Genomic DNA, 24827 nt, shown 5'->3' with positions numbered 1-24827 from the left:
TCAAGGGTGTGTGATGATTCCTACCTGATTGCATTTTACCTGGCAGTTTCATGACAAAGCATTAAAAGCGTAAATAGCTGCTCAACCATGACTTTGCACTCGCTCTGATTCCATCATTGGAAATTAGGCACGTAAAGGGGCACAGTGGTTACTCTTCACGAGGAGTTCTACTTAGCCTGTGAAAGCAATTGTTAACTTGTGCTTTAAATTTTGATCAATCTTTATTTTTTTTTACCTGTCTTTTGTGAGTACCCCAATTTCCTGAAAGTGAAATAGTAGATTGCTTTAAAGAAGTTAATGAACAGATGAATTTTAGTTCATTATTTACAGTGCAAGCGACATAGATAAAACTTTATTGATTTCCTCTGGAAAGTGAGTAAAATTCCCCAGGAACTAAACATTTGCCGTTGCCAATGCTTGCAGGTCCCTGAGTCAACATTTGTTGAAAGGAACCTCATTCATGAATGTATTTGTGTTTTTACCTCGGCATGTTGGATGCATTTTATCCTAATATCCTCTACCAGTCACGTAAGACATTGGAGTAGAAGAGAAGTATTGTTGCTCATACTATAGAGAGCAAGCAGCCACTGTTGACTTATTGTTTAACAGGTCTGTATTGGCAGGTCGGACACCTCGTGTCCACTTAACCTTGTGACCGCGGTGGCCCAGGCTGGTTAATTCGGCGGTCTGTAAAGTGACTGAATGTGGCATGGCAGGATTAATCAAGCCTAACGACACATCTGTAGGTAGCTGGGAGGAGTGAGCATCAATCACCATCTGGAGCATCTCTCCCTCTCTTTCTATCTCTCTCTCTCTCTGCTTCTCGTCAGCTGTATCGACCGACACTTTGGGCCCTTGGTAATTAAAAGGCATTGATCAGCCTCAGCCGCAAGATGTCGGGGAGCTTTCTTGCAGCAGACCCTTAGAGAAAACAGTGGTGCATCTTAATATGTAGTTCATAATGTATGCTATTAATGTGTTGCACATTATTTATGTAGATTATTAATGAATGTGTTTTCATGCAATATGGGATTACTTTGTTTCATATCTCTGCCTTGTGTTTTTTAAACTGAACTTGTTGGCTTCTTTGTGGTTGTATGCTTTGCAGTGATAGCATCTTTTTAGCTCATATATCGCCACCCCATTTACAAGATAATAGAGCTGTGTGTGGCCCAATGTGCCTCCAGTGAGATTCAGTTGAATTACCCATCTGGTAAAATATCTGTGGCATGGGAGAAAGCTTTAGGTCAGCGTGCTCTTATCAAATCAAAATCGTGGGGAGAAAGAAACAACAACAATTGATTGATTCTACGCATATGCAAACCCTGAGGCTCATCTCTCCCATGGACACACACACACACACAAACACGCACGATCTTCACACACGTTCTCTCTCTTCTTTTATTCCATCTGAGTGAACACAGTAAATCTAAGTGCTGCTAGATTGCTTGCACTGCACATTTTTCGACCTCGGAGAGAAAGAGACTCAGCCCTTCAAACGGGGGGCCTTGCCTGGGCTAAAGAAGGACGGTACACTACTATTAATACACCCCTGACTCCTTTACTCAGTCTGGCACACTGACTGAGTGACACAGTGGGGGCCACACACATTCCCCACACTTGATTGACATATAGTTGTATGAAAATATGTCTCTAATTTCTGTTTATTTCTGCAGTATATGTTTTCTCTTGTGTGATATACTGCAGTGGCCTTTCATATGAAGCTTGTGACTGAGTTATGCTTGTCTGAGCAACCATCTCTGCTGCCTCTGTCCCTCATAAATACGATGAATTACCCAGTGTGCACCCCTCCCTCTTTCCTCCATTAACCCTCCCCTCCTCTGCCTCCCCATCTCCCCCCCCCCCCCCCCCTCCCTCTCTTCTCTCCTTCTTGAACGAGTGATCAATTAAGGCCCTGTCCAGCTCTCACTGTGCGTCAGCACTTTCTCTCTTTTCTTATCCCCTCCCTCTGTCATTTTTCTCCTCTTTTTGGGTGTCCGGCCAGCCACTGTCAACTCGGAGAGATAGGGAAAAGACCAAAGGTGGTAGAAAAAAGAGAGAATCCTTTATTTTCAGGATGATAAAATGTTCTGTACAGATGTGAGTGTTCAGGTGTCAGTATGTGCTGGAAGGAGAACATCCTTCTACAAAACCTCCCGGCAAGAACTTTACTTTCCGCGTGCTAGGAGGCTTGACTTGAAGAGAGGTACAGAGATGAAGTATTTGTAACTCTCTCTACACTCTATGTAGCTGTTCACAGTGATATGATACATGTGTATAGCCACTAGAGACAGTGCAGTCAGAAATATAGTAACCTTATTTTGTGTTAAAGCAAACATTAATGGATTTCTTAAAGTATAAGGGAGCAGATATATTTCTTATCGTCATCAAATCCCATGAAAATACCAAAACCTACAACATATGTATCCTATATCCTACTAGCAAGTGTTGTCTGTGTAGCCAAAGCCTGATGTAGCTTTTTCCTTTGGGCAATAGACCTCCATTGTTTTTAAAAACACATCAAAGATGCACATTGCTGTACTGGGTGAAATGTTCCTTCATTACAAATACAGTGCCCACCTGTTTTTAAGGATTCAGGTTCATAATCAACACATGACTTGAGACTGTGTGCCACAGACAGTGTTGGAATGTATTGAGAGGTTTTGTAGGTTTAAGTGTTTTCATGCGATTTGTTGACAATATAAGAAAATACACAGTAAGTCTGGCCTACAACTACAGTCGGGCAAAACGTCTCTGCTTACAGGTTGAATGTTTTGTCGAACAACGAGCTTAGCTTGCTTTGTTCATTTCACGACTGGTATCAGAAACTCAAATGGAGAGAAACACACTTTATCCAGGGTTTAATGCTAAAACATTTGTTTTCAACAGTTATGTTTTGTGTGTGGGCTTTGTAGGCTGGGCACTTATATGTTTATACTACTGTTTTCACAAATACAGAAACATCCTATAGTAATCCTATAGCTTTCCACATGACATCTAATATTGAAGACAATGTGACACTATCTTGGAATCAGTGAAGCATTGGGAGACTCAGCGATTACCTCTGCTGAATTGCACAGAGAAGACTTTTTTTAAATGTACACTTTCAGCTGGATTTCTGTTGCTTCTAGCTTCCTTTTGAATGACTCATCCTTCTCTTATAATATTGGGCTGTGTCCAAAATCACTCCCTTATTAACTCATGCCATAGACACTCCACTGCGGGTTCCTGTTGAGGGACTCAATATAGTAAAACAGGAATGATTTTGGACACAGCCAAAGCAAGTTGGCAAATTGGAAGTTTGATATAATCTAATTTCTCTGGTAATTGTGAATTTTGTAAAACATCTTAGACAGCGATTCTTGGAAAACTTTAACATTCGAACCCATAGACATCCATGAATTACACTAAGCTAGTCTTACCTTGCATCCAGCACACATTCAAGTCGACTTCCCTCAAACCCAAACTAATTAAAGACACATTTTGTTTATTAGTTACCATTTTCTACAGATGCTCTCTGCCTTTACTGTATTTCATCAAAATACAGCTCCATAAAATGTCATCTTTCATTTTAGATAGATGAAGCTGTAAACCCCTGAAGGGATCCAACATAAATTGATAGGATGTTGCTTCTCCATATACATTTGAGGATTTTGAATGATCTTATTCTTCTTTGAAAGACCTGACCTCCCATTTCAGTTATTACTCCTTTAATATAAAATCCAATGAGATCCTTGGTCTGTTAGGACCTGCCAGATACAGTTAGGTAACTGCCTCATGAGTTATTATTGGCTCAAGCCTCCACTGTGGTGCAGCTATTGGCCATTGCGTTGTTGATGACCGGTTAATTCAGTTTCCCGGTCGTGATAAGCACTGCACACTGTGCCCGCTGCTGAGCAGCTTTTGATCTCTGCTGATTGTTGCAGATTGCCAATCGTCTCAAAGAGATAAGGCCTTGGAAATTTAAAGTGGTTTTGCGAGCAGAGAGGGGACTTCATCCTTTAAAAGCTTATTAGTCTTAAAGATTATCCAAGGTCTTTCAATTTGACGGTCTTTAAATGGATGATTTAATGGATGAGATCCTCTTCTGTTCCTCTCTGCTTCCTGATCTTCCGCCCACTTTTGTATATCCAAGCGTCAAGCTGTTTACTCTGCCTAACTCTGTCAAAGGGATGAAATCTCGGTTCTTCCTTCTCTGTTGTCCCTATAAGTCTTTTTCTTCTCCCCTCCCCCCCCTCTCTCCTCCCCACATCACTTTAAATGATGCAGTCTGTTCTCAGCATGTGGTAGTGAAGGTCTGTCCTTCCTACTCAAGAAAATAAAACAGCCCAATGTCTGTCTTATTTATCCGTCGCTTTTCCCCTCTTACTCTCTCAATCTCTTCTTCGCTTTAAGAGCTTTCTTCCTTGAGGTTGCATTGGACTGATAATCTTTTTCTTTCTCTCTCTGACTCATTCTTTCCCCTAATTGTGGGGGGAAAGTCTTTGAATTAACAAAAGAATCCATTTCACCTTGTCAAGAATCTGATAAAGCACCCTGCTCCCCTTAATCATTTAACGTATACTCTGGACTCCCTTCCTCATCTGTTTTCTTCTTATATTTCAGTTACAAAACAGTATTGTATAGCAAAGAAAACCATTTGGGGTTTTTTCTATTTCCAAGTTCCTTGCAATAACGAATCACAGAGCCTACAGTCCGCTGGAAATTGTGTTTCCTTGGATCCGGGCCCACTCCATCCTTCATCTTATATTTAATTCCCCTCGTCCTTACTTTTCACGCTTCTCTTCTTCTTTTTGTCCCCTTTGCTTTCAAATGAAGTCCTTTGAAATAGCGTCTGCAAAGTTTGGAGCAGACATGAGGATGGAGATGGTGCATATGATGTTGAAAACACTGAACGCCACCAAACACAGACGATCAATGACTGCGCCTGCAAATTTCCACTGGTCGGCCACGCTCTCTACCTCGTCCTGCTCCCGGAAACGATCTGCCATGTAACGCACTTCCTCCAAGATGGCCTGTAGCTGGGGGTCTCCTATTCCTGCTGTCGAGCACCCTCCGGGTCCACCTCCAAAGCCCCCACCACTGGAGACAGTGCTAGGGCAGCCTACAGTATCCATGTTGGGGTTAGGAGGTGGTGGGGAGCTGCAGAACTGAGATGGAAGGTGAGGTGGCGGGCTTCCTGCTCCCCGCGGAGGCCCTGTGGAGATGTTATTTCTCTGGAGAGGCTCTGAGAGTATAGAAGGGTCCTCCATGCTCTGGTATCCCATGTAAAGAAGGTTCCCGTTGTTGTTAGCGCTGGACTGGGCGTGAAGGTGAGGATGCCCCGCATGGAGAGGCCCTGTTTGCAGAGGTGCCAGGTTATGTGGGTGCAGCAGATGGAGAGTGGGGTCTGGTGGATTTGTGATGCTCCCGCTCTGGGAGCTCGAGGAGCAGCGCCGCAAGTGGGGTGCACACGGGGGCCGCTCTGGGTCGTCATTCTCTCCCGGCCGCTTCATACGCAAGAACCATGCTACCCACTGCAGCAAGACGAGCTGCACCTGTGGAGAGAAGAGAGAGAAGAGAGAAACTGAAGCCTACACGTGTGAAAGGGAAACTCCGGACAATGTGCAGAACTGATTCTTCGGATTTTGTCTGGAGTTCATCTGAGAAAACAGCTTGAGATGTGTAAAGATGAGAGTGGAAGAGCACAAAGGCATACAAGAAGCACAAGAAAATGATAAGAAAGCTGTAAAGCATTAAGAGCCACCAAGTATTGAAAACCACTTACACGCCTTGACCTTCACATAACACCGGTTAAGATGGGTGAATAGCCTCATTTGTCTTGGACTGGATGTTGGTGCTGTTTCCAACCTTGCATCTTGTTTCATAATGCAGCAGCGCTTGTATAAGTAGACGTATGCGATCCTCACCAGGGACGCCCAGTTAAAGGGCCTGAGGCAAAGAAGATTTTTAGCTTTAACTGTATTTCCAGCAGAGAGGATACTTACAAAGAGAGCATTCAATTTAAAGTGTGGAAGTATTGAGATTGACTGTCAGACTACAGTGTAATAAGCCTCCAATAATGTCTCAATAAACTGCTGCATTAATATAAAGGGAAGATTAGCTTCTCGCAAGTTGAATTTAAAGCTGGTTTTATTCTACTCTTGTTTCCTCTCTTCTCCTCTTACACAGCATGAAATAATGCTCCCTTGGAAAGAGACTGCATGTCCCCTGAAAGGGCATATTGGCCCAACAGCATCCAGATGGGTGTTTGGCATCCAATAAGAAGCTAATGTCCAGATGACTGCTCGATTAGTCTCCACCGAGTGTGTTTACTGGCCAGGTGACGGTCCCTGTTGCTGCTGCTGATGATGTGTTTTTGTCCGGCCCGCAATTATGAACTGTGCTGGTTCGACGCACTCCTCTGAACCACATCAGTTAGCTTGGTAATTGGCCGTCGGACTGTTGGAACATTTATGTATCAATAAATGTAGACCTGTCAATTTTTTTAAATGCCAAACAATGCCGTCATATATTTCATTTGTTGATTAATATTACAGAGAAAAATGTTCTTATTTTGGCAGACCAGCCATTCCTTTAACCAAGTGCATACCATTTGTATGTGTAATGTCTTTATTTAAGACACTTTTCCACATTTTACATTAGAACAAAACTTTTGTAACACTACATGCGGTTTTTTCCACAGAAGGCAAGAAAAATAAGAAGAGGGAATGAGTCAAATCGAAGCCGCCTACTTATCCTGAGAGCTTTGAAACTCACTCCTGTTGAAGTCTGTGGCAAAGGATTTGATGAACACGCTCAGGCAGACTGACACTGCCGGATGAGTCACAGTCGAGGAAGTCGGAGAATGAGTAGAGAAAGGAAACTGGCAGAATAGCACAGGTAGCACTGACAGATGGATGAAGTGTAAATGGCAGATCATGATACGAATGATGATGTGAAATTTAGATTAGAAATAGAGAGACCAACCATTTACAGGATTTAACCAGCTGGAAAGCTTGATGTATGTAACTGATAATGCACACATGAAGAGTTTGAGCTCAGCCTCACCCATTTCGGCATGTTTCCTCCATTTGGATCGTGGTGATGATACTGCAGAACCACCACTGTGGCGATGACTGACATCCCAACGATGATCATTATACTGGCAAAGTACTGACCTGGGCGGAGGAGAGTATGGATCAGTGTTATATTTTATTTAACATGAAGTCATTTTACACCATACACCGCAATTTCCTACAAGCCTATTGACAGCCACAGCGGTGATAGCAGGTTCGGATTTGGCACACAGACCAATAAAGGTCTGTTTATTGTAAAAAACAAAGATAAAAGCTACAAGTTCTCATAAAAACATGCTTTCATGTTAAATTTACTCCCTGTTTTATTCAAAAATGAAACCCCCATGCCATCCTGGGACCCGCTGCCGACACTACTTGCCTGCTCGCAGCCACATTGTGTTTGTAAAGACTGCATCAGGGCAGTCTAACGAGAAGAATTGTGCTGAAAGCAGCACTGGTGATTATGACTCTACTTTTTTTTCTTAAAGTTTTTAATGACCAGGATTTGTGTCTTCAGGCAGAGATGGACTCACATCTGTCTCTGGCTGCAATCCTAGCTCACTTAATATAATACGCAGCATGTGTGCCCGCAATCAATTTAGCCAATTAAATTTAAAGGCGAGCAGATGGTTAAAATAAATTATGTTGGTTTTTTGGGGGAGACTTTGTAGCTCTGCCACTGGGTAGTAATATTTTGTAATTGTAATTGTGTATCTTCTTCTTTATTTGGTTACATGTTTATCTAGTATAGAGGGTGGTATTCTGGACAGACTTTAAAGACCTATGTGACAAACCTGGGATTTTGCAGGTGTGGCTCTATGGATGACAATGTATGTTCAATATATCAACAACTATCAGATGTGTTAGCAGGACATCTTGTGCAGTCATTCAAGGCCCCGAGAAGACGAATCTTAATGACTTTATTGATCCTCTGACTGTTTCCGTAATACCACCACGAGGTTGACATTTGTGGTTTTTAGTGAAATGTGTAAATAACTATTTCCATGAAATTTGGTACAAACATTCAAGTCCCCCTCAGGATGAATTGTAAATACCAGAACTCAGCTGTAATTTGTGTTTCGCACATTATCATGCCAACACTGCACTACTGAAAAAAATGAACACTCAAGGCCAAATATAGATTTCCACTGTCAGATGTAAACTTGCAGAATCGCTAACGAGTAAAACATCTTGAGTTCATATTGGCAATCACTAAATGTAATTGTAGCAATGGGTTTTAATTGGGTGTCATAATTATGGACCATGTGAACCACTTGTTAAAAACACGTCTCTCACATACCTATAAGAGGGACGGAGTCCGATGTGGCTGGCATGATCTCTGCAACCAGCAACATGAAAACAGTAAGAGACAGCAAGACGGTGATACCTGCACATAGAGAGAAAGATGAGAACTTTAATGCCTGAACATTTTGCTAAGCAGTCAGAATGGTGATGTAGTCTCCTCCCCTGAGTAGCGGTACTTCCTCGTGAGAAACTACATTAATGTGTGTTTGGTATTTTTGATATATGGTCACATTCTGGACGAGATCAGTTTCGATTTATGGAAATGACTAGCTAATGCTGGTACTGCGAATTAATATTTGACATTCTCTTCCTCTACAGCAAGAAGTACTTCTGCACAGTGAACAGCCTTTTTTTTTAAGTTGTCTATACTCCGCCTGCGTGCACGCGAACGCACACCTCGCACACTCCTGCACTGAAACTCATCCGAGTCCATTTATCCACGCTATCTGTCTCGTTTCTCCAACAGACAAAATTTAAGGAGTGCTTTGTTGGCATAAATGTCTCCATACAGAAGCACTCAATTAAACTCCTAGGCCGAGAGATAAAATATGAACGCCCTTTAAGGATATTGAAACAATTAAAAATGCTTCTTTTATGTTGCTTAATTTCTCAGAAATGACTTATTCTTTTTTAAAGCATGCTCCTCTCACCCTAAAGGTCCAGCCACTTGGTCCCTGTGTATCAAATGAGTGTCAGAGTATTTTCCTGCAAGGTGATGTGTAAGCTCTCTCCCCCCAGAATCAATTCACTAGCCTTAATTACATCAATAGGTTAATTGGCCGTGTGTGTAAGGCTTGGCATTATTTTCTGCAGAGAAATGCTTCGTAATGCATCCCGTATTGAGGTTAAGGATATGCTTTGACAATGCTGCCACGGCTTCCCTCTGAGTTCCCTCAGACATGAGTCAAAAAGTATTTACAAAAAAGCACAAGCATTTATCTAATTAGTATTAGTATTATTATTAGTAGTAGTAGTAGTAGTATTGTTACTATTATTATTATTGGTATTATTATTATTATTACTATTATTATTATTAGTAGTAGTATTATTACTATTATTATTATTGGTATTATTAGTATTATTACTATTATTATTGGTAGTAGTAGTATTGGTATTATTATTAGTAGTAGTAGTAGTAGTAGTAATAATAGTAGTATTGGTATTGGTATTATTATTAGTAGTAGTATTGGTATTATTAGTAGTAGTAGTAGTAGTAGTAGTAGTAATTGTAGTATTGGTATTGGTATTGGTATTAGTAGTAGTAGTAGTAGTAATAGTAGTATTGGTATTAGTAGTAGTAGTAGTAGTATTGGTATTATTATTATTATTATTATTATTAGTAGTAGTAGTAGTAGTAATAGTAGTATTGGTATTATTAGTAGTAGTAGTAGTAGTAATAGTAGTATTGGTATTGGTATTATTATTATTAGTAGTAGTAGTAGTAGTAATAGTAGTATTGGTATTGGTATTATTAGTAATAGTAGTATTGGTATTAGTAGTAGTAGTAGTAGTAATAGTAGTATTGGTATTGGTATTATTATTAGTAGTAGTATTGGTATTATTAGTAGTAGTAATAGTATTGGTATTATTATTAGTAGTAGTATTAGTATTGGTATTATTATTATTAGTAGTAATAGTGGTATTGGTATTATTATTATTAGTAGTAGTAATAGTAGTATTGGTATTATTAGTAGTAATAGTAGTATTGGTATTATTATTAGTAGTAGTATTAGTATTATTCTTAGTAGTAATAGTAGTATTGGTATTATTATTAGTAGTAGTAATAGTAGTATTGGTATTATTATTAGTAGTAGTATTAGTATTATTCTTAGTAGTAATAGTAGTATTGGTATTATTATTAGTAGTAGTAATAGTAGTATTGGTATTATTATTATTAGTATTATTATTAGTAGTAATAGTAGTATTGGTATTATTATTAGTAGTAATAGTAGTATTGGTATTATTATTAGTAGTAGTAGTATTAGTATTATTCTTAGTAGTAATAGTAGTATTGGTATTATTATTAGTAGTAATAGTAGTATTGGTATTATTATTAGTAGTAGTAATAGTAGTATTGGTATTATTATTAGTAGTAGTATTAGTATTATTCTTAGTAGTAATAGTAGTATTGGTATTATTAGTAGTAGTAGTAATAGTAGTATTGGTATTATTATTATTAGTAGTATTATTATTAGTAGTAATAGTAGTATTGGTATTATTATTAGTAGTAATAGTAGTATTGGTATTATTATTAGTAGTAGTAGTATTAGTATTATTCTTAGTAGTAATAGTAGTATTGGTATTATTATTATTAGTAGTAGTAGTATTATTATTAGTAGTAATAATAGTATTGGTATTATTAGTAGTAGTAATAGGTAGTATTGGTATTATTATTAGTAGTAGTAGTATTAGTATTATTCTTAGTAGTAATAGTAGTATTGGTATTATTATTAGTAGTAATAGTAGTATTGGTATTATTATTATTAGAAGTATTAGTATTATTATTATTAGTAATAGTAGTATTGGTATTATTAGTAGTAGTAGTAGTAGTAGTAGTAGTAGTATTAGTATTATTCTTAGTAGTAATAGTAGTATTGGTATTATTAGTAGTAGTATTATTCTTAGTAGTAATAGTAGTATTGGTATTATTATTATTATTAGTAGTATTATTATTAGTAGTAATAGTAGTATTGGTATTATTATTAGTAGTAATAGTAGTATTGGTATTATTATTAGTAGTAGTAGTATTAGTATTATTCTTAGTAGTAATAGTAGTATTGGTATTATTATTAGTAGTAATAGTAGTATTGGTATTATTATTAGTAGTAGTATTAGTATTATTATTAGTAGTAATAGTAGTATTGGTATTATTATTATTAGTAGTAGTATTAGTATTATTCTTAGTAGTAATAGTAGTATTGGTATTATTATTAGTAATAGTGGTATTGTTATTATTAGTAGTATTGGTATTATTAGTAGTAGTAATAGTAGTATTGGTATTATTATTAGTAGTAATAGTAGTATTGGTATTATTATTAGTAGTAGTAGTATTAGTATTATTCTTAGTAGTAATAGTAGTATTGGTATTATTATTAGTAGTAGTAATAGTAGTATTGGTATTATTATTAGTAATAGTAGTATTGGTATTATTATTAGTAGTAGTAATAGTAGTATTGGTATTATTATTAGTAATAGTGGTATTGGTATTGTTAGTAGTAGTAATAGTAGTATTGGTATTATTATTAGTAGTAGTAGTATTAGTATTATTCTTAGTAGTAATAGTAGTATTGGTATTATTATTAGTAGTAGTAATAGTAGTATTGGTATTATTATTAGTAATAGTGGTATTGGTATTGTTAGTAGTAGTAATAGTAGTATTGGTATTATTATTAGTAGTAGTATTAGTATTATTCTTAGTAGTAATAGTAGTATTGGTATTATTATTATTAGTAGTAATAGTAGTATTGGTATTATTATGAGTAGTAATAGTAGTATTGGTATTATTAGTAGTAGTAGTATTAGTATTATTCTTAGTAGTAATAGTAGTATTGGTATTATTATTATTATTAGTAGTAGTAGTATTAGTATTATTCTTAGTAGTAATAGTAGTATTGGTATTATTATTAGTAGTAATAGTAGTATTGGTATTATTATTAGTAGTAGTATTAGTATTATTCTTAGTAGTAATAGTAGTATTGGTATTATTATTAGTAGTAGTAATAGTGGTATTGGTATTATTATTAGTAGTAATAGTAGTATTGGTATTATTAGTAGTAGTAATAGTAGTATTGGTATTATTAGTAGTAGTAGTATTAGTATTATTCTTAGTAGTAATAGTAGTATTGGTATTATTATTAGTAGTAATAGTAGTATTGGTATTATTAGTAGTAATAGTATTGGTATTATTATTATTAGTAGTAGTAATAGTAGTATTGTTATTAGTATTATTAGTAGTAGTATTGGTATTAGTATTATTAGTAGTAGTATTGGTATTATTAGTAGTAATAGTATTGGTATTAGTATTATTAGTAGTAGTAATAGTATTGGTATTATTATTAGTAGTAGTAATAGTAGTATTGGTATTATTATTAGTAGTAATAGTAGTATTGGTATTATTATTAGTAGTATTGGTATTAGTATTATTAGTAGTAGTAATAGTATTGGTATTATTATTAGTAGTAGTAATAGTAGTATTGGTATTATTATTAGTAGTAATAGTAGTATTGGTATTATTATTAGTAGTAGTAGTAGTATTGGTATTATTAGTATTGGTATTATTAGTAGTAATAGTATTGGTATTATTAGTAGTAGTAATAGTAGTATTGGTATTATTAGTAATAGTAGTATTGTTATTAGTATTATTAGTAGTAGTATTGGTATTAGTATTATTAGTAGTAGTATTGGTATTATTAGTAGTAATAGTATTGGTATTAGTATTATTAGTAGTAGTAATAGTATTGGTATTATTATTAGTAGTAGTAATAGTAGTATTGGTATTATTATTAGTAGTAATAGTAGTATTGGTATTATTATTAGTAGTATTGGTATTAGTATTATTAGTAGTAGTACTAGTATTGGTATTATTAGTAGTAGTAGTAATAGTAGTATTGGTATTATTATTAGTAGTAGTAATAGTAGTATTTGTATTATTATTAGTAGTATTGGTATGAGTATTATTATTGGTAGTAATAGTATTGGTATTATTAATAGTAGTATTGGTATTATTATATTAGTAGTAGTAGTAGTAGTAGTAGTAGTGGTAGTGGTATTGGTATTGGTATTAGTAGTAGTGGTATTAGTATTATTAGTAGTAGTAATAGTAGTAGTGGTATTATTATTAGTAGTAATAGTAGTATTTGTATTATTATTAGTAGTATTGGTATGAGTATTATTATTGGTAGTAATAGTATTGGTATTATTAATAGTAGTATTGGTATTATTATTAGTAGTAGTAGTAGTGGTAGTGGTATTGGTATTGGTATTAGTAGTAGTGGTATTAGTAGTAGTAATAGTAGTATTGGTATTAGTATTATTATTAGTAGTAGTAATAGTAGTATTGGTATTGGTATTATTATTATTAGTAGTAGTAGTATTGGTATTAGTATTATTATTAGTAGTAATAGTAGTATTGGTATTATTAGTAGTAGTAATACTGGTATTGGTATTATTATTCGTAGTGGTATTGGTATTATTAGTAGTAGTAGTAGTAATAGTGGTATTGGTATTATTAGTAGTAGTAGTAGTAATAGTAGTAGTATTGGTATTATTATTATTAGTAGTAATAGTAGTATTGGTATTATTAGTATTGGTATTGGTAGTAGTAGTAGTAGTAGTAGTAGTAGTAGTAGTATTGGTATTATTAGTGGTATTATTAGTAGTAGTATTGGTATTATTATTAGTAGTAGTAGTATTGGTATTGGTATTATTATTAGTAGTAGTGGTATTGGTATTTGTATTATTATTAGTAGTATTATTGGTATCGGTATTATTAGTAGTAGTATTAGTATTGGTATTATTAGTAGTAGTAGTATTGGTATTATTATTAGTAGTAGTGGTATTGGTATTTGTATTATTATTAGTAGTAGTATTGGTATTATTAGTAGTAATAGTAGTATTGGTATTATTATTAGTAGTAATAGTAGTATTGGTATTATTAGTAGTAGTAATAGTAGTATTGGTATTATTAGTAGTAGTAGTAATAGTAGTATTGGTATTGGTATTAGTAGTAGTATTACTATTGGTATTATTATTAGTCGTAATAGTAGTATTAGTATTGGTATTTGTAGTGTGGTATTTTGGTGAGTGATCAAGACATCATGCAATAGTCTTATGTCAGATGTAGGTCTACAATTAACAATTATTTTTATTTGATTATATTTCTTGTTTTATTTAATAATTAATCTTTTTGTATATAAAACATCAGAAAATAGTGATGAATTTTCACAGGGCCCATGTTGATGTTAAAGTAGCTTTTTTTTTAATCTGACAAACTCAAATATATTCCATTTACAATACACACTTGAGAAGATGGAACGAGAGAATCTGGCTTTTTTCTTTTAAATGGATAAAACAAATAATAAATTAGCAAAATAGTTGCCAATTATTTTTCTGCCGATCCCCTACACAATTAATTAACTCTCAATCCTTTCAGTGCGAGGATAATCCACAGTCTATTTTGTCTGGTGTCTGATGAGGTGAACATCATCCATCTTGTGCTCTAAACGGGTTGAAACAGATATTAAAATATATTTGCAGCCGCTGTTCGATGGCGCCACTTTATCCTCTCTCTCTCTTCCAGCCTGTTATAGTGTGAATTGGTTGTCTCTCACCTTTCCCTCCTCATCAATCCACCCTATCTCTTTTGTGCTGTCCTGTCTCATCCTTTTCAAATTCTTCTCCTGTCTGCGTTCCCTTTTCTCTACCTTCCCACACCCATCTGTCTCTGTTCCTCCTCCTCGCATTTCTCATCTTTCTATTTCATCTTGTAATCCCTCTCCTCTCTCAGCTCCACCCTCTCTCCCTTTGCCCTTTTCCATAGTCTTCAGCACCACCGCTTCATTGTTTGCCTTTATTCTAGGAAGGTTTGCTTGTTGTGAACCCTCAGTTATAGGCGGTCATGCTATATATGCTTTCACGTTCACACCTTGGAGCATGGGAGCACCCAAGTTACAGATTTGATTTGGACGCTTTATGGTTATGGTCGTTGAAGGAAAGGTGTGTACACCTTTTCAACGTAATAACTCTAACAACATTTAAAATGTGTTGCTCAACTATTCACTTTTCTTTTATGCATCTATTGGTCAGTCATGTGACTTCTGCAGTAAATCACCGAAGATATGATTGAAGCTCACACTGGCCTGCGTCTCGCACGTTCCCCGAGTTAAAAGTGGTGACGTAAAACTAACAACATCTCCCACTTCTTGTGTTACCCACCTAGTGATATCTTCTCCCCAGAGTCAGCTGGCAGCACAAAGATGAGCAGGGTCATCGAAGACAGCAGCACACAGGGGATGAGCAGGTTCAGGGCATAGTAGAGAGTCCGCCGCCGTATTGTCACAACAAACGTCACATCCGGATAAGGCTCCTTACAACAATCATAGAAGGCCTCACTTCTGGTGCCAGGAACCCCTGAACAACAGTCGAGGACAGAGAGAATTTGACTATTGCTTTGTCCCTGGATGTTTTATATGAGGATACAATGCAAAGGTGTCACCATACTCACCAATCAAGTCCCACTCTCCATTGGGCATGTAGCCTGAGATGTCGGCATCGTTCATCTGGAGGTCCAGGAGCCACCCGTCATACGTCCAAGAGCCGAACTTCAGCTCACACTGCTGGATGTCAAAAGGGAACCAGCGAACATCCACGTTGCATGTGCTCATGAAGATTCCTGAGAGAATAAAAAATAAAAAGAAGACCAACGAACAGCAGGGTCAACGCGAAATCAATTTACTAAATTACAACATTGACCCCTGCAGTTTCCTGTGCAGAGGTGACCATTACCCGGTGAACCACTGAGTTGAGTTGTGTAGAAAACCTGTGCTGAATATCAAGTCTCTTGTCAGAGAGAATCATTCATTCTTTTCATATCTAGCCAGCTCCAAGGACTGAGCTCTGAACTCAACCACCTTACATTTTTATAAAGAAAAGCTAAACAATGTGCTGCATCACAACCAAGTGGGTGCACTGCAAAATGATTTGTATTAACATTGTGCAAGTCTACACAGTAAGACAGTAACCTGTTTTGAAATTGAGTTTAGAGGGTGAAGAAGTGAAAGCAAAGACTAGAAACAACCTCATCAAAGAAATGTCTGTTTTAAAAAGAAAAAACATGCCAGCAGTGTTGTCACCCAAATATTATGCTCTTCAAAACAAACACGGTTTCTGTGCTCTGAATCACACAGCTGTTAGCTATGCCTCAGTGATAGAAGGAAACATCAATAGTGACACTGAAAAATGAGATTGTGCACTTCCCTAATCAGATTACTACTTCTATTATGCAAAATAGATGCCCCACATGCATAGGCACACGCAACATCATCCAGATACATTTGCATGCTGGCGTCCACTCCCAAACGAAGAATCACAATGATGCTCGCAGTGATCGCTGGCAAACTCCGGCTGTTAAAGTAATTACTGAAATAAACCAATGAAGCTTGGTTGAGACATTCAGACGCACGCAGTACCAAAATGCCAATGAAGCCTTACGGTGCTCAGAGACATTAATTATCAGGCTGACGTGCAAATCAGCCTTCAGAGGGGAATGAAAGCAGAGTTGGGAGGTTAGCAGGTTGAAGGCTGCTTTCAAAGCAAAGGTTGATCACATCAAATGAAGTAGTAGCTATTCATTTTATTTTTATACCCTCTCAAATCCAGTTACTGACACCAAGTTCTTGCCTTTGCTATATGGGGATGATGTCTTTATAATTACTCCCGTTATGACATTCTCAAGGCCCTGAACCCTAAATTACACTGATCAGGTAAAAGTAGTTCTGTCTGCCTTTGCAGTCCACTGATCCGTACTCCTTCGTGCACAGTATATTTTTGTTCCCCGCCTCTCAAACACATCCAATAACCTTGAAGCAATGCTCTCAAACGAGACACCTGGATTTTTCTGCAGCTTGGAATAATCTCCCTCTCCCGCAGCACGGCTCCTAAAATAAAACGCCATCATTCTGAAAATCGCTTCCCAAGAAGGCATCGCAAAGCGTGGAGACAAGATTCCCCCGTTTGAAAATGTCATCCATCATGATATGAGCTAAAAACTTGTTACGCTTTATCTCATGTTATACCATTAAACCCAACCATAACACCTTTTCCTCTGCAGCTATGAGAGGTTTTTTCTTCAAATGATTGTGTGCAGCAGACACCTGAGATCCTCCGCCTTTGAATTATTCACCATGTGTCAAGCTCCTGTTCCAAGAACGCCACCCACAGACCTGTTGCCTTTTATTCCCTGATAATACCAGCCCACTAAATACCTCAGGAATTGCAACCAGGCTACTGTGAGGAAATCTAAAAAGCTGGTTTAATGCTTATTCTTTTTTTACTTTTTCTTCTCTTCATTTTCCCAAGTACTCCACCTCCCCCCCGCTCTCTTTGTAGTAAAAAACCTCCTTATTTTACCAAAGCAGACCGCTATCTTTTTATTCTTTTCATAATTGGCTCTGATCCAAATTCCAGCATTAATGAGCTGTATTTACATCCAGCAGCAGCCGATTAATAAACATGGCCGCTGAATAGAATTGATAGGGTGGCTTTCTGAGCTCGCAGTCCTCCACTTTTACTTCAGAAGGCCAATTCAACTCAAGCCCCTCTAACACTTTGCATTCAATCTCAGCCCGCTGTAATCTGGTGCATAAAGAAAAAAGATGAGAAAATACCAAGTGAAGACCCGTGGAAACCCAGTGGAGCTGTTACTTCCACATTTGCATTTGCTTGCATTTGGGTTAAGACAGGAAAACGGAGGAAACGAGCATCTCCTATTTATAGGTGTTCCTCACAGCACTGGGTATCTGTAACCAGCGAGTAACCAGAGATGCTGTTTATACTAATAAAATATGAATGCGAAACGAACAAACAGGGAAGACGTGCAGAGAGTGCAGAATGAGATGTTGCCGCTGCCTCGCAGAGAGATGTTGAAGTGATCAGAAGGGATGAAGAATAGTGAGTGCTGGATGAAAGAAAAGAGAGAGACTCACCTGGAGGCAGATACTCTGCGTAGCCACTGGAGTTCACCAGAACATTGGTCTTAAAGGTGGAGTCAAAGTCGTCATCTGCACTGAGGAAGGGCAGGGGAGGACGTGACACTACTTGTTGGAATATTATGTGTATGCATGAGCCGCGTGTTAAGGTGTTTATGCGTGTTTTACCTGTTGTAGAGCAGGATGTCTGGTGTCCAGACCTGGTCTGTAGTGAAGCGGAGGTTTTTCACTCCGGGATGTTCGCTCTGGTTCCACTGGAGATAGTGGTCGAACCAACTCTGAGACGCACAGACACACATACAGTCTGTATCCCGGTGGACGACAGTACAGCCAAACAGCTCCAATCCCCTCAGTTTAGATGTAACAGATAAGCACCTGTCTAATAATGATATTATTTGCCAATTTATCCAACATGTTCAAAAAGTATGACAATAAATTGAGTTTGTAATATAGTAAAATCTTATGTCTGTTGTTGTTGTTGTTGTTGTTGTTGTTGTCCTGCATTGTAGCGCCTTGAGATTGCTTTTAGCTTGGAAAGGCGCTTTACAAATATAATGTATCATTATTATTATTATTGATATTCAGAAAGAAATGTTATCAAACAAAAAACTAATAACTTAAGCTTATTTCTTTCTTAATCAAAAAGAAATCCCCCCCCCCATAATTTAAAAAGAAAAAATCCAATCATTACAATGCCATTCCCAGTGTGCACTTGCAATGTCAACATTTTTAATGTTTAGTGTCTAAACTGAAAACGTAAATGAACACAGAAAAGTAATTTGAGTCATCACGTCTCAAGTCTTTAACTTCCAAGTCCAGGTCGTATATTTTCTGTCATGTCAAGTTGCAAGTCATCAAAACAGTGAGTTGAGTCCACTTCTCTGCAAAAGGGTGAGCTATTTCTGATAAACAAATTCACTTTCTTCTTAATTTTATATATATATATATATATACATATATATATATATGTATATATATATATATATATATATATATATATATATACACATATATATATATATGTATATATATATATATATATATATACACATATATATATATATATATATATATATATATATATATATATATATACATATATATATATATATTATCATTAGATTCACAGAGTGTAAGTCATCACCTTAGTATTCATGTTAAAGACCATTTATACAAGAACAGATAAAAAATCCCCTCAACCCGTAATAGCAGCAAATCATGTCTCTCGGGGTCCTTACCATCCGCAGCCACATGTTCGAGGTGAGCACCTGATTCTTCTCATCCTGCAAAACATTTGAAATATTTTTAGCAAATGTATTGTCTAAGAATTCCTTTGCACTGTTAACCACGAGGCAAAGAGTAGAATATTATTATGCATCCATATTAATTAAAGATTACAGAAAAGTTACCATTTTACCTGCACAAATAAATTCACAAATATTAACAAAGTCAACTGTTATGGCCATTATTATTATTAGTATTATTAGTATTATTATTAATAATAACATAATAACATAAAGTTATATTTCTGGCATAGACTGCCTAACTTGACACCTAAAGATGACTTTAATTCTCCTTTTTCAGGCTAATTTCCGTATTAATTAACAAGACAACATTAGAGGCTTATTGACTTGAAAAAAGCTTCATCATGCAGATAAAAAACATCATATATTTAAAAATGAGACAGCCGAGTGGTGGATGATGAACAGGAAACACATGCGGCTGTAGACACCTACCACGTCCATGATCTGTATCATACTGAGGGAGAAGATGACGGTGAGCGGGTGGGAGTCGTTGCCCACCGGCCGCTCCATCCGGTTGTAGTCCTTCAGGAGGTTCTTTAACAGGTTCCTCTGGTGAGGACCCTGCAACGACACTGGATGAAAAATATAAGATTATTTAAAACAAGCCGCACGCCACACCATAGGATAACCTCTGTAAATTAAAGTTTAGCTCAGCTATAAAGCTCTTAATTACATTATTCTAATTACCTCCAACAAATACATCACTCGAGAATCACATGAGACTTTTGGGTGGGAACATTCAGGCAGGAAGGGACGCTGAATATAGAAAAGAAATCACGTTGCTGATCAAATCAGAAAAATGTAGCCCTCAGGAACTAAACTTATTTATAAATACCAGAAGAACAAGACTAAAAAGGAAAGCCGTAGAGGAAGTAGAGACGGAATTTAATGATGAAATTAGCAGAAATAAAAAAAACTGATATTTATTCTATTAGTCACACTTTGTCTCAAACTTTTATGGTTTTGCTAATGAAATATTGAGGAGAGGTCCATTTCAGATTTAAATATTTAACTTTTTTTAATTTATATATATAACCAAATCAACAAACAGGAGAAAGATTCAGAAAGCGTGTAGAACAGTCAGTAAGCAATTACAAATAGTAAGAAACCGTATCACGGCATAATTGGCACAAATGAATGTATAATTAGGTTAGTTTGAAATGCTCACACGTAATACAAATACATTGTTAAATAGAGATATTTATAGACTAATGGAATGGATTTGGAGGGAGTGTAAGAGCCATTTAAATATGTGCAGACCCATTTAAAATGTAAAGGACGTCGCATCACTCTCTTCTATGTTTCCCAGCAGTGGGTGCATCATAACACAGCTTCATCCAAACTCTTATATTTATTTATTTAATTATTATTGACTATTGTAGCTGAGACCCAAAGGTTTCTACACCAACCATTTATTCCATGCTGAAGTACAGAGAATTATCATGAAATGATGCTCAAAACATCCTAGGATTTCTCCAGTCGGTGCAATATTGGAGCAATTAAAAAAAATGGGGTCTCGGATTCGAAGATTCGTCAGTTATATAACCTCAATAAATAGGAAAGCAGATGCAGAACATACTGTATGTGGGACATTGTCGAACAGTGTGGAATATGTTGTCTGTTTCTGTCTTTGAAGCTTATTTATGGGGAATGTCAGGGTTCAATGGGCTCTAGTGCTAAGAGCATAACAGCTTTAAATCCCTGTGGAGCAGTGGCAGACATGCTCATGCACTCATGGTATTGAAAGATGGTTTGGTCAAAGCAAAGTGATGGAAAAGCCCCGAGGTATCGTTAAATCTAGTGTCTTTAAAATTCAGTGTGCAGCAGTACAGCCTGAAACTTTTGACATTTCTGTCCTCTTGTCTTTTCTGGTACAAAATCTTCTTCTTGGAAACACAAACAAACTGAAAAGCAGCCACTGCTGGTACTTCTGCCTTTAGGGAAAGTTCACCCACTCTCCACTCAGCTCTGCCATCAGCTGTCAGCCTTTATATTCACTTCTGCTGCTCGCAGCGCCGTCAGCTCGGCTGCAATAAGACGTCCACAACACAAAAGGGGGAGGCAAAATGGAAGAGCCGATCTATACGTGCAATTGAATTGATCTGTGGGGGTAAGATCATGCATGCGGATTTGGACAGAAAGAGGCTTGTGGAATGAGGGGAGAAAAGCGATATATTAAGATTCTTCCACACACTGTTTCTGTCATCTGCCTCGCTGCACAGAATCAATCTGTCTGTTTAAACATCTCATGTAGAGACATCCAACCCCTAGGTCAACCCAGCATGTATATCCAGAAAATCACAGTTTAAAAAATCCCAGAGATGTAAACAAGAAAGCAAACAGGTGAGCCAGATTCTCACTTTTCTTCTCCTGGAGTCTACTTTGAATTCTTATTCCAGCGTTTATACTTCACAAATCAAGCGTCAACAAAATTGACTCCAATCCATGAATTTCCTATAAAATCACACTTTTGAGACTAAAGTGCCGCTGCTGCTGCGATTCTGATTCCTGGAAACAGAATGAAAAACAGAGTGAGAGGCGATCAGGCTCACCGTGGATCAAAGCAGAGAATCCAGAGAGGAGCAGAGCCACCGAGTGCCACATCCTGGTGCTGAGGAACAGGAGGAAAAGAGGAGGCAGAAGAGGAGAAGCTCCGGACGGTTAAGGAGGAGGAGGAGGAGGAGGGGAGGAGAGGGAGGACAGACTCAGGAAGCTGCTGGAAATCCCCCGGTCTGCATCCAGTCGGCATCAGAGGGAAGGAGTGTGAGCGTGTGCTGGAGGAGAGGGGAGCTGAGAGAGGAAGTGCAGGAGGAGGAGATGGTGGCTGTGGGCTCTCTCTCTCTCTCTCTCTCTCTCTCTCTCTCTCTCTCTCTCTCTCTCTCTCTCTCCTTGTCTCTCTGGGAGGTGGGACTAAAATGGAGAGCACAAGAGAGAAAAATGTCAGAGATGGGGGTAATAGGGGTTGAAGATAGAGCAGAAAGTGGAGGAGGGAGAGGTTTTTATTGGTCCGTCACCATGAGTTGACCTTTTTCAAGACAACAGAACAAGATGATGCACACCATTTAAAACACGAATGGAAAATTAATTGATAAAGCGTGATAAGAAAAAGGGATCCATATAGTAAAGAAGTGGGAAAGTAGCTCATGGAAAAAAGAAGGGGAGCCATTCAATGCAGAGAAGAGGGAAATGTGTTTGCCTCTTGAGCACGAAAACAAGAACAGGAACAGAAAGAATGTTTGGAAAAGGATCACCTCTATTTAATGTCTCCATTCCTCTTTTCTATGTGAAAATTGTTAAAGATGAACCACTGTTGTCACTCATATCATTCATATGCCCTCTTTCGTGCCCTTTCGATATCTCCCACTGTGCGTCTTAAGGCTGGATGACATGTTTAGCACGACATGTATCAAAAATATATGGCAGCTTGGTTACACTTATGATAAAACACCACAGTGGTTACAGTCACGCACTGATGGACTGGAGCTGTGTGTGTGTGTGTGTGTGTGTGTGTGTGTGTGTGTGTGTGTGTGTGTTGTGCCCCCTCTCAGCGGGGGGTGAGCTTTGAATCATAGGAGGAGATGGACTCCAGTTTAATTGCGAAAGTGCTGGGCTCTGCAGGAGGGCATCGGGAATGTGCATAGTTAAACTCTACTTCTCATTTGTCCTCACGAAATGCTGATGCAAGGGCAGAGGCAGCGAGAAAGCGAAAGACTGGGAGAGAGGGAGGGTGAGGAGAAAGGAGGGGGGGGTGAGGGCAAGAAAGGAGGAAGAAAGAGTTTGACTGTATAATAGATTACCCTATTACTTCTACTGCCCTTCGGAATTACCCCTCTCCTAGGAAGCCTGTCACACATCCAGAGCGCTCCCGAGCTACAGATTCATGCTCGGCTGCACACACAGGATGGAGAGTGGCCCTCTGAGGCGAAAAGAAGGATGGCTAAGTCACCGGTTAAAGCAGAGAAAGCTGCATCAAGCGTGGAGCGAGGACATACAATGTGCATCAGAAATGTATCGTCAGAGGAGAATCGTCCTGTTGCCGCTGCGTCCCGGAAATATTGCTGCTTAAACGTGTGCAAAATTGACTTTGAGTTCATCTCGTGAAAGAAAAAGAAAAGGACTCCCTGCGCTATTATGCGCCAAGCACTAGTGTGACACAGTGCCAAAAAACAAAATTCATTAGGCTTCATAAAAATACAGATTGGAGGCACTGAGGCGTCGGTGACATCTGGTGGATTGTTTTCCAACTGCATGCTGGCTGGAGCTCATCGACACTGGCAGCAGGAGCGAGGGGATGGTGTTAATTAACGAGGAAAAAACAGGACGAGAAGAAGATAAGAGCCGATGCTGTAAAGAGAGCAAAAATTAGCCATTCTGCGTAATAATTGCAGATTAAAGAATACACTGAGCGAAGTGTGGATTCAAACCATATCAATGATGGTGACAGTTGGAGGGAGAGAATGAGGATTGTGAACACAAATATAGTGCCACAGACCGCTGCACATTTGCTGTCTTTTTTCATTTGTTCTGCTGATCCTGATTGTGCCATCGCTCTGACCTGGCATGAGCTCATCCCTCTCCGTGCTAAATGCTGAATGCCGTCCCTGACACTGCAGCCATCGGGGCTGCTGTGCTGTGTGTTTTTAATTACTCTGCTGATTGGATTAGGCCCTCTGCTACGCTGACACGTCCCCTCCTAATAGGGTGTTATCGACAAAACCGGCACATGCATCCACTCGCTTGTAATATCTGATTTGTGCGGCCTTTTCTGTCTTGAATGGAGTTGAGTGTATGAAGTTCTCTTCTAATGGACACACCCTGCCCCGGCAAGCCCTGGAGCAGTTGGCCATAAGTAATTGTTATCCAATAAACTTTTATAGTGTGAAGTCTTAAGAGTACCCCTTTTAGCATTGCACTTCTGTGACATTGTTGATGACGCAGAACCAGATACTGTATATCGTCTTTTATTGGACACATTCGGCGCTTCCGTTACCCACATTGCGACTCCATCGTGACAGTTCGGCAGAGATTCGGGTGTGTTCTGCTAGTAGCGACTCGTGTAGCCTTGAGACGCGCGCTAGTTAGTTTAGTTTAGCATAAAGACTGGAAACGGGGAAACAGCTAGCCTGGTTCAGTCCAAAGGTTTCAAAATCCGCCTACCAGCATATTTAAACCTCACTAATTAACATATTGTGTCTTTTCTGTTCAATCTGACATGTAAAAATGACAAATTGTGATTTTTATAGTGGATTATGTGCCAGGCCAGTGGCGCACTCAGGCTGTCTGAGGGGCCAGGGTGTAAAACAATAAAAAGGCACCAGCTGCATGCGGTGCGTCACCAGCGTGCAGAACGTTTTCTATCATGCAGGGCGCCTATATGTCACTGCATCATGTTGTAAGGCCACTCTAGAAGCGCACTTTATCATGTTTAATCTACCACAGGCATCCAAGAGGGCCCT

The 24827-nt window shown here is 37.9% G+C and overlaps 1 protein-coding gene across 2 annotated transcripts; it reads right to left on the bottom strand.

Annotated features, from left to right (window-relative positions):
• Positions 1–2043: 2043 nt before the first annotated feature.
• chrna11 (cholinergic receptor, nicotinic, alpha 11) lies at positions 2044–22138 on the bottom strand. Of its 2 annotated transcripts, XM_029443624.1 has the most exons (10): positions 21924–22138; positions 19804–19943; positions 19306–19350; positions 18236–18345; positions 18065–18144; positions 15586–15753; positions 15297–15491; positions 8359–8445; positions 7051–7160; positions 2044–5537 (listed from the first exon to the last, which is right to left on the bottom strand). In XM_029443624.1, the coding sequence occupies exons 1-10, from the start codon at positions 21973–21975 to the stop codon at positions 4809–4811; spliced, it is 1716 nt and encodes a 571-aa protein (XP_029299484.1). In that variant the 5' UTR covers positions 21976–22138; the 3' UTR covers positions 2044–4808. The 2 variants fall into 2 exon arrangements, with proteins under 2 accessions (XP_029299484.1, XP_029299485.1); XM_029443625.1 differs by lacking the exons at positions 19306–19350; positions 19804–19943; positions 21924–22138 and having other exon boundaries at positions 18065–18139; positions 18236–18311.
• Positions 22139–24827: the final 2689 nt, after the last annotated feature.

Source organism: Cottoperca gobio, chromosome 11 (assembly GCF_900634415.1).
Source record: "Cottoperca gobio chromosome 11, fCotGob3.1, whole genome shotgun sequence".
NCBI lineage: Eukaryota > Metazoa > Chordata > Actinopteri > Perciformes > Bovichtidae > Cottoperca > Cottoperca gobio.
The sequence above is the reverse complement of the archived record's forward strand: the minus strand, read 5'-3'. Positions and strand labels throughout refer to the sequence as shown.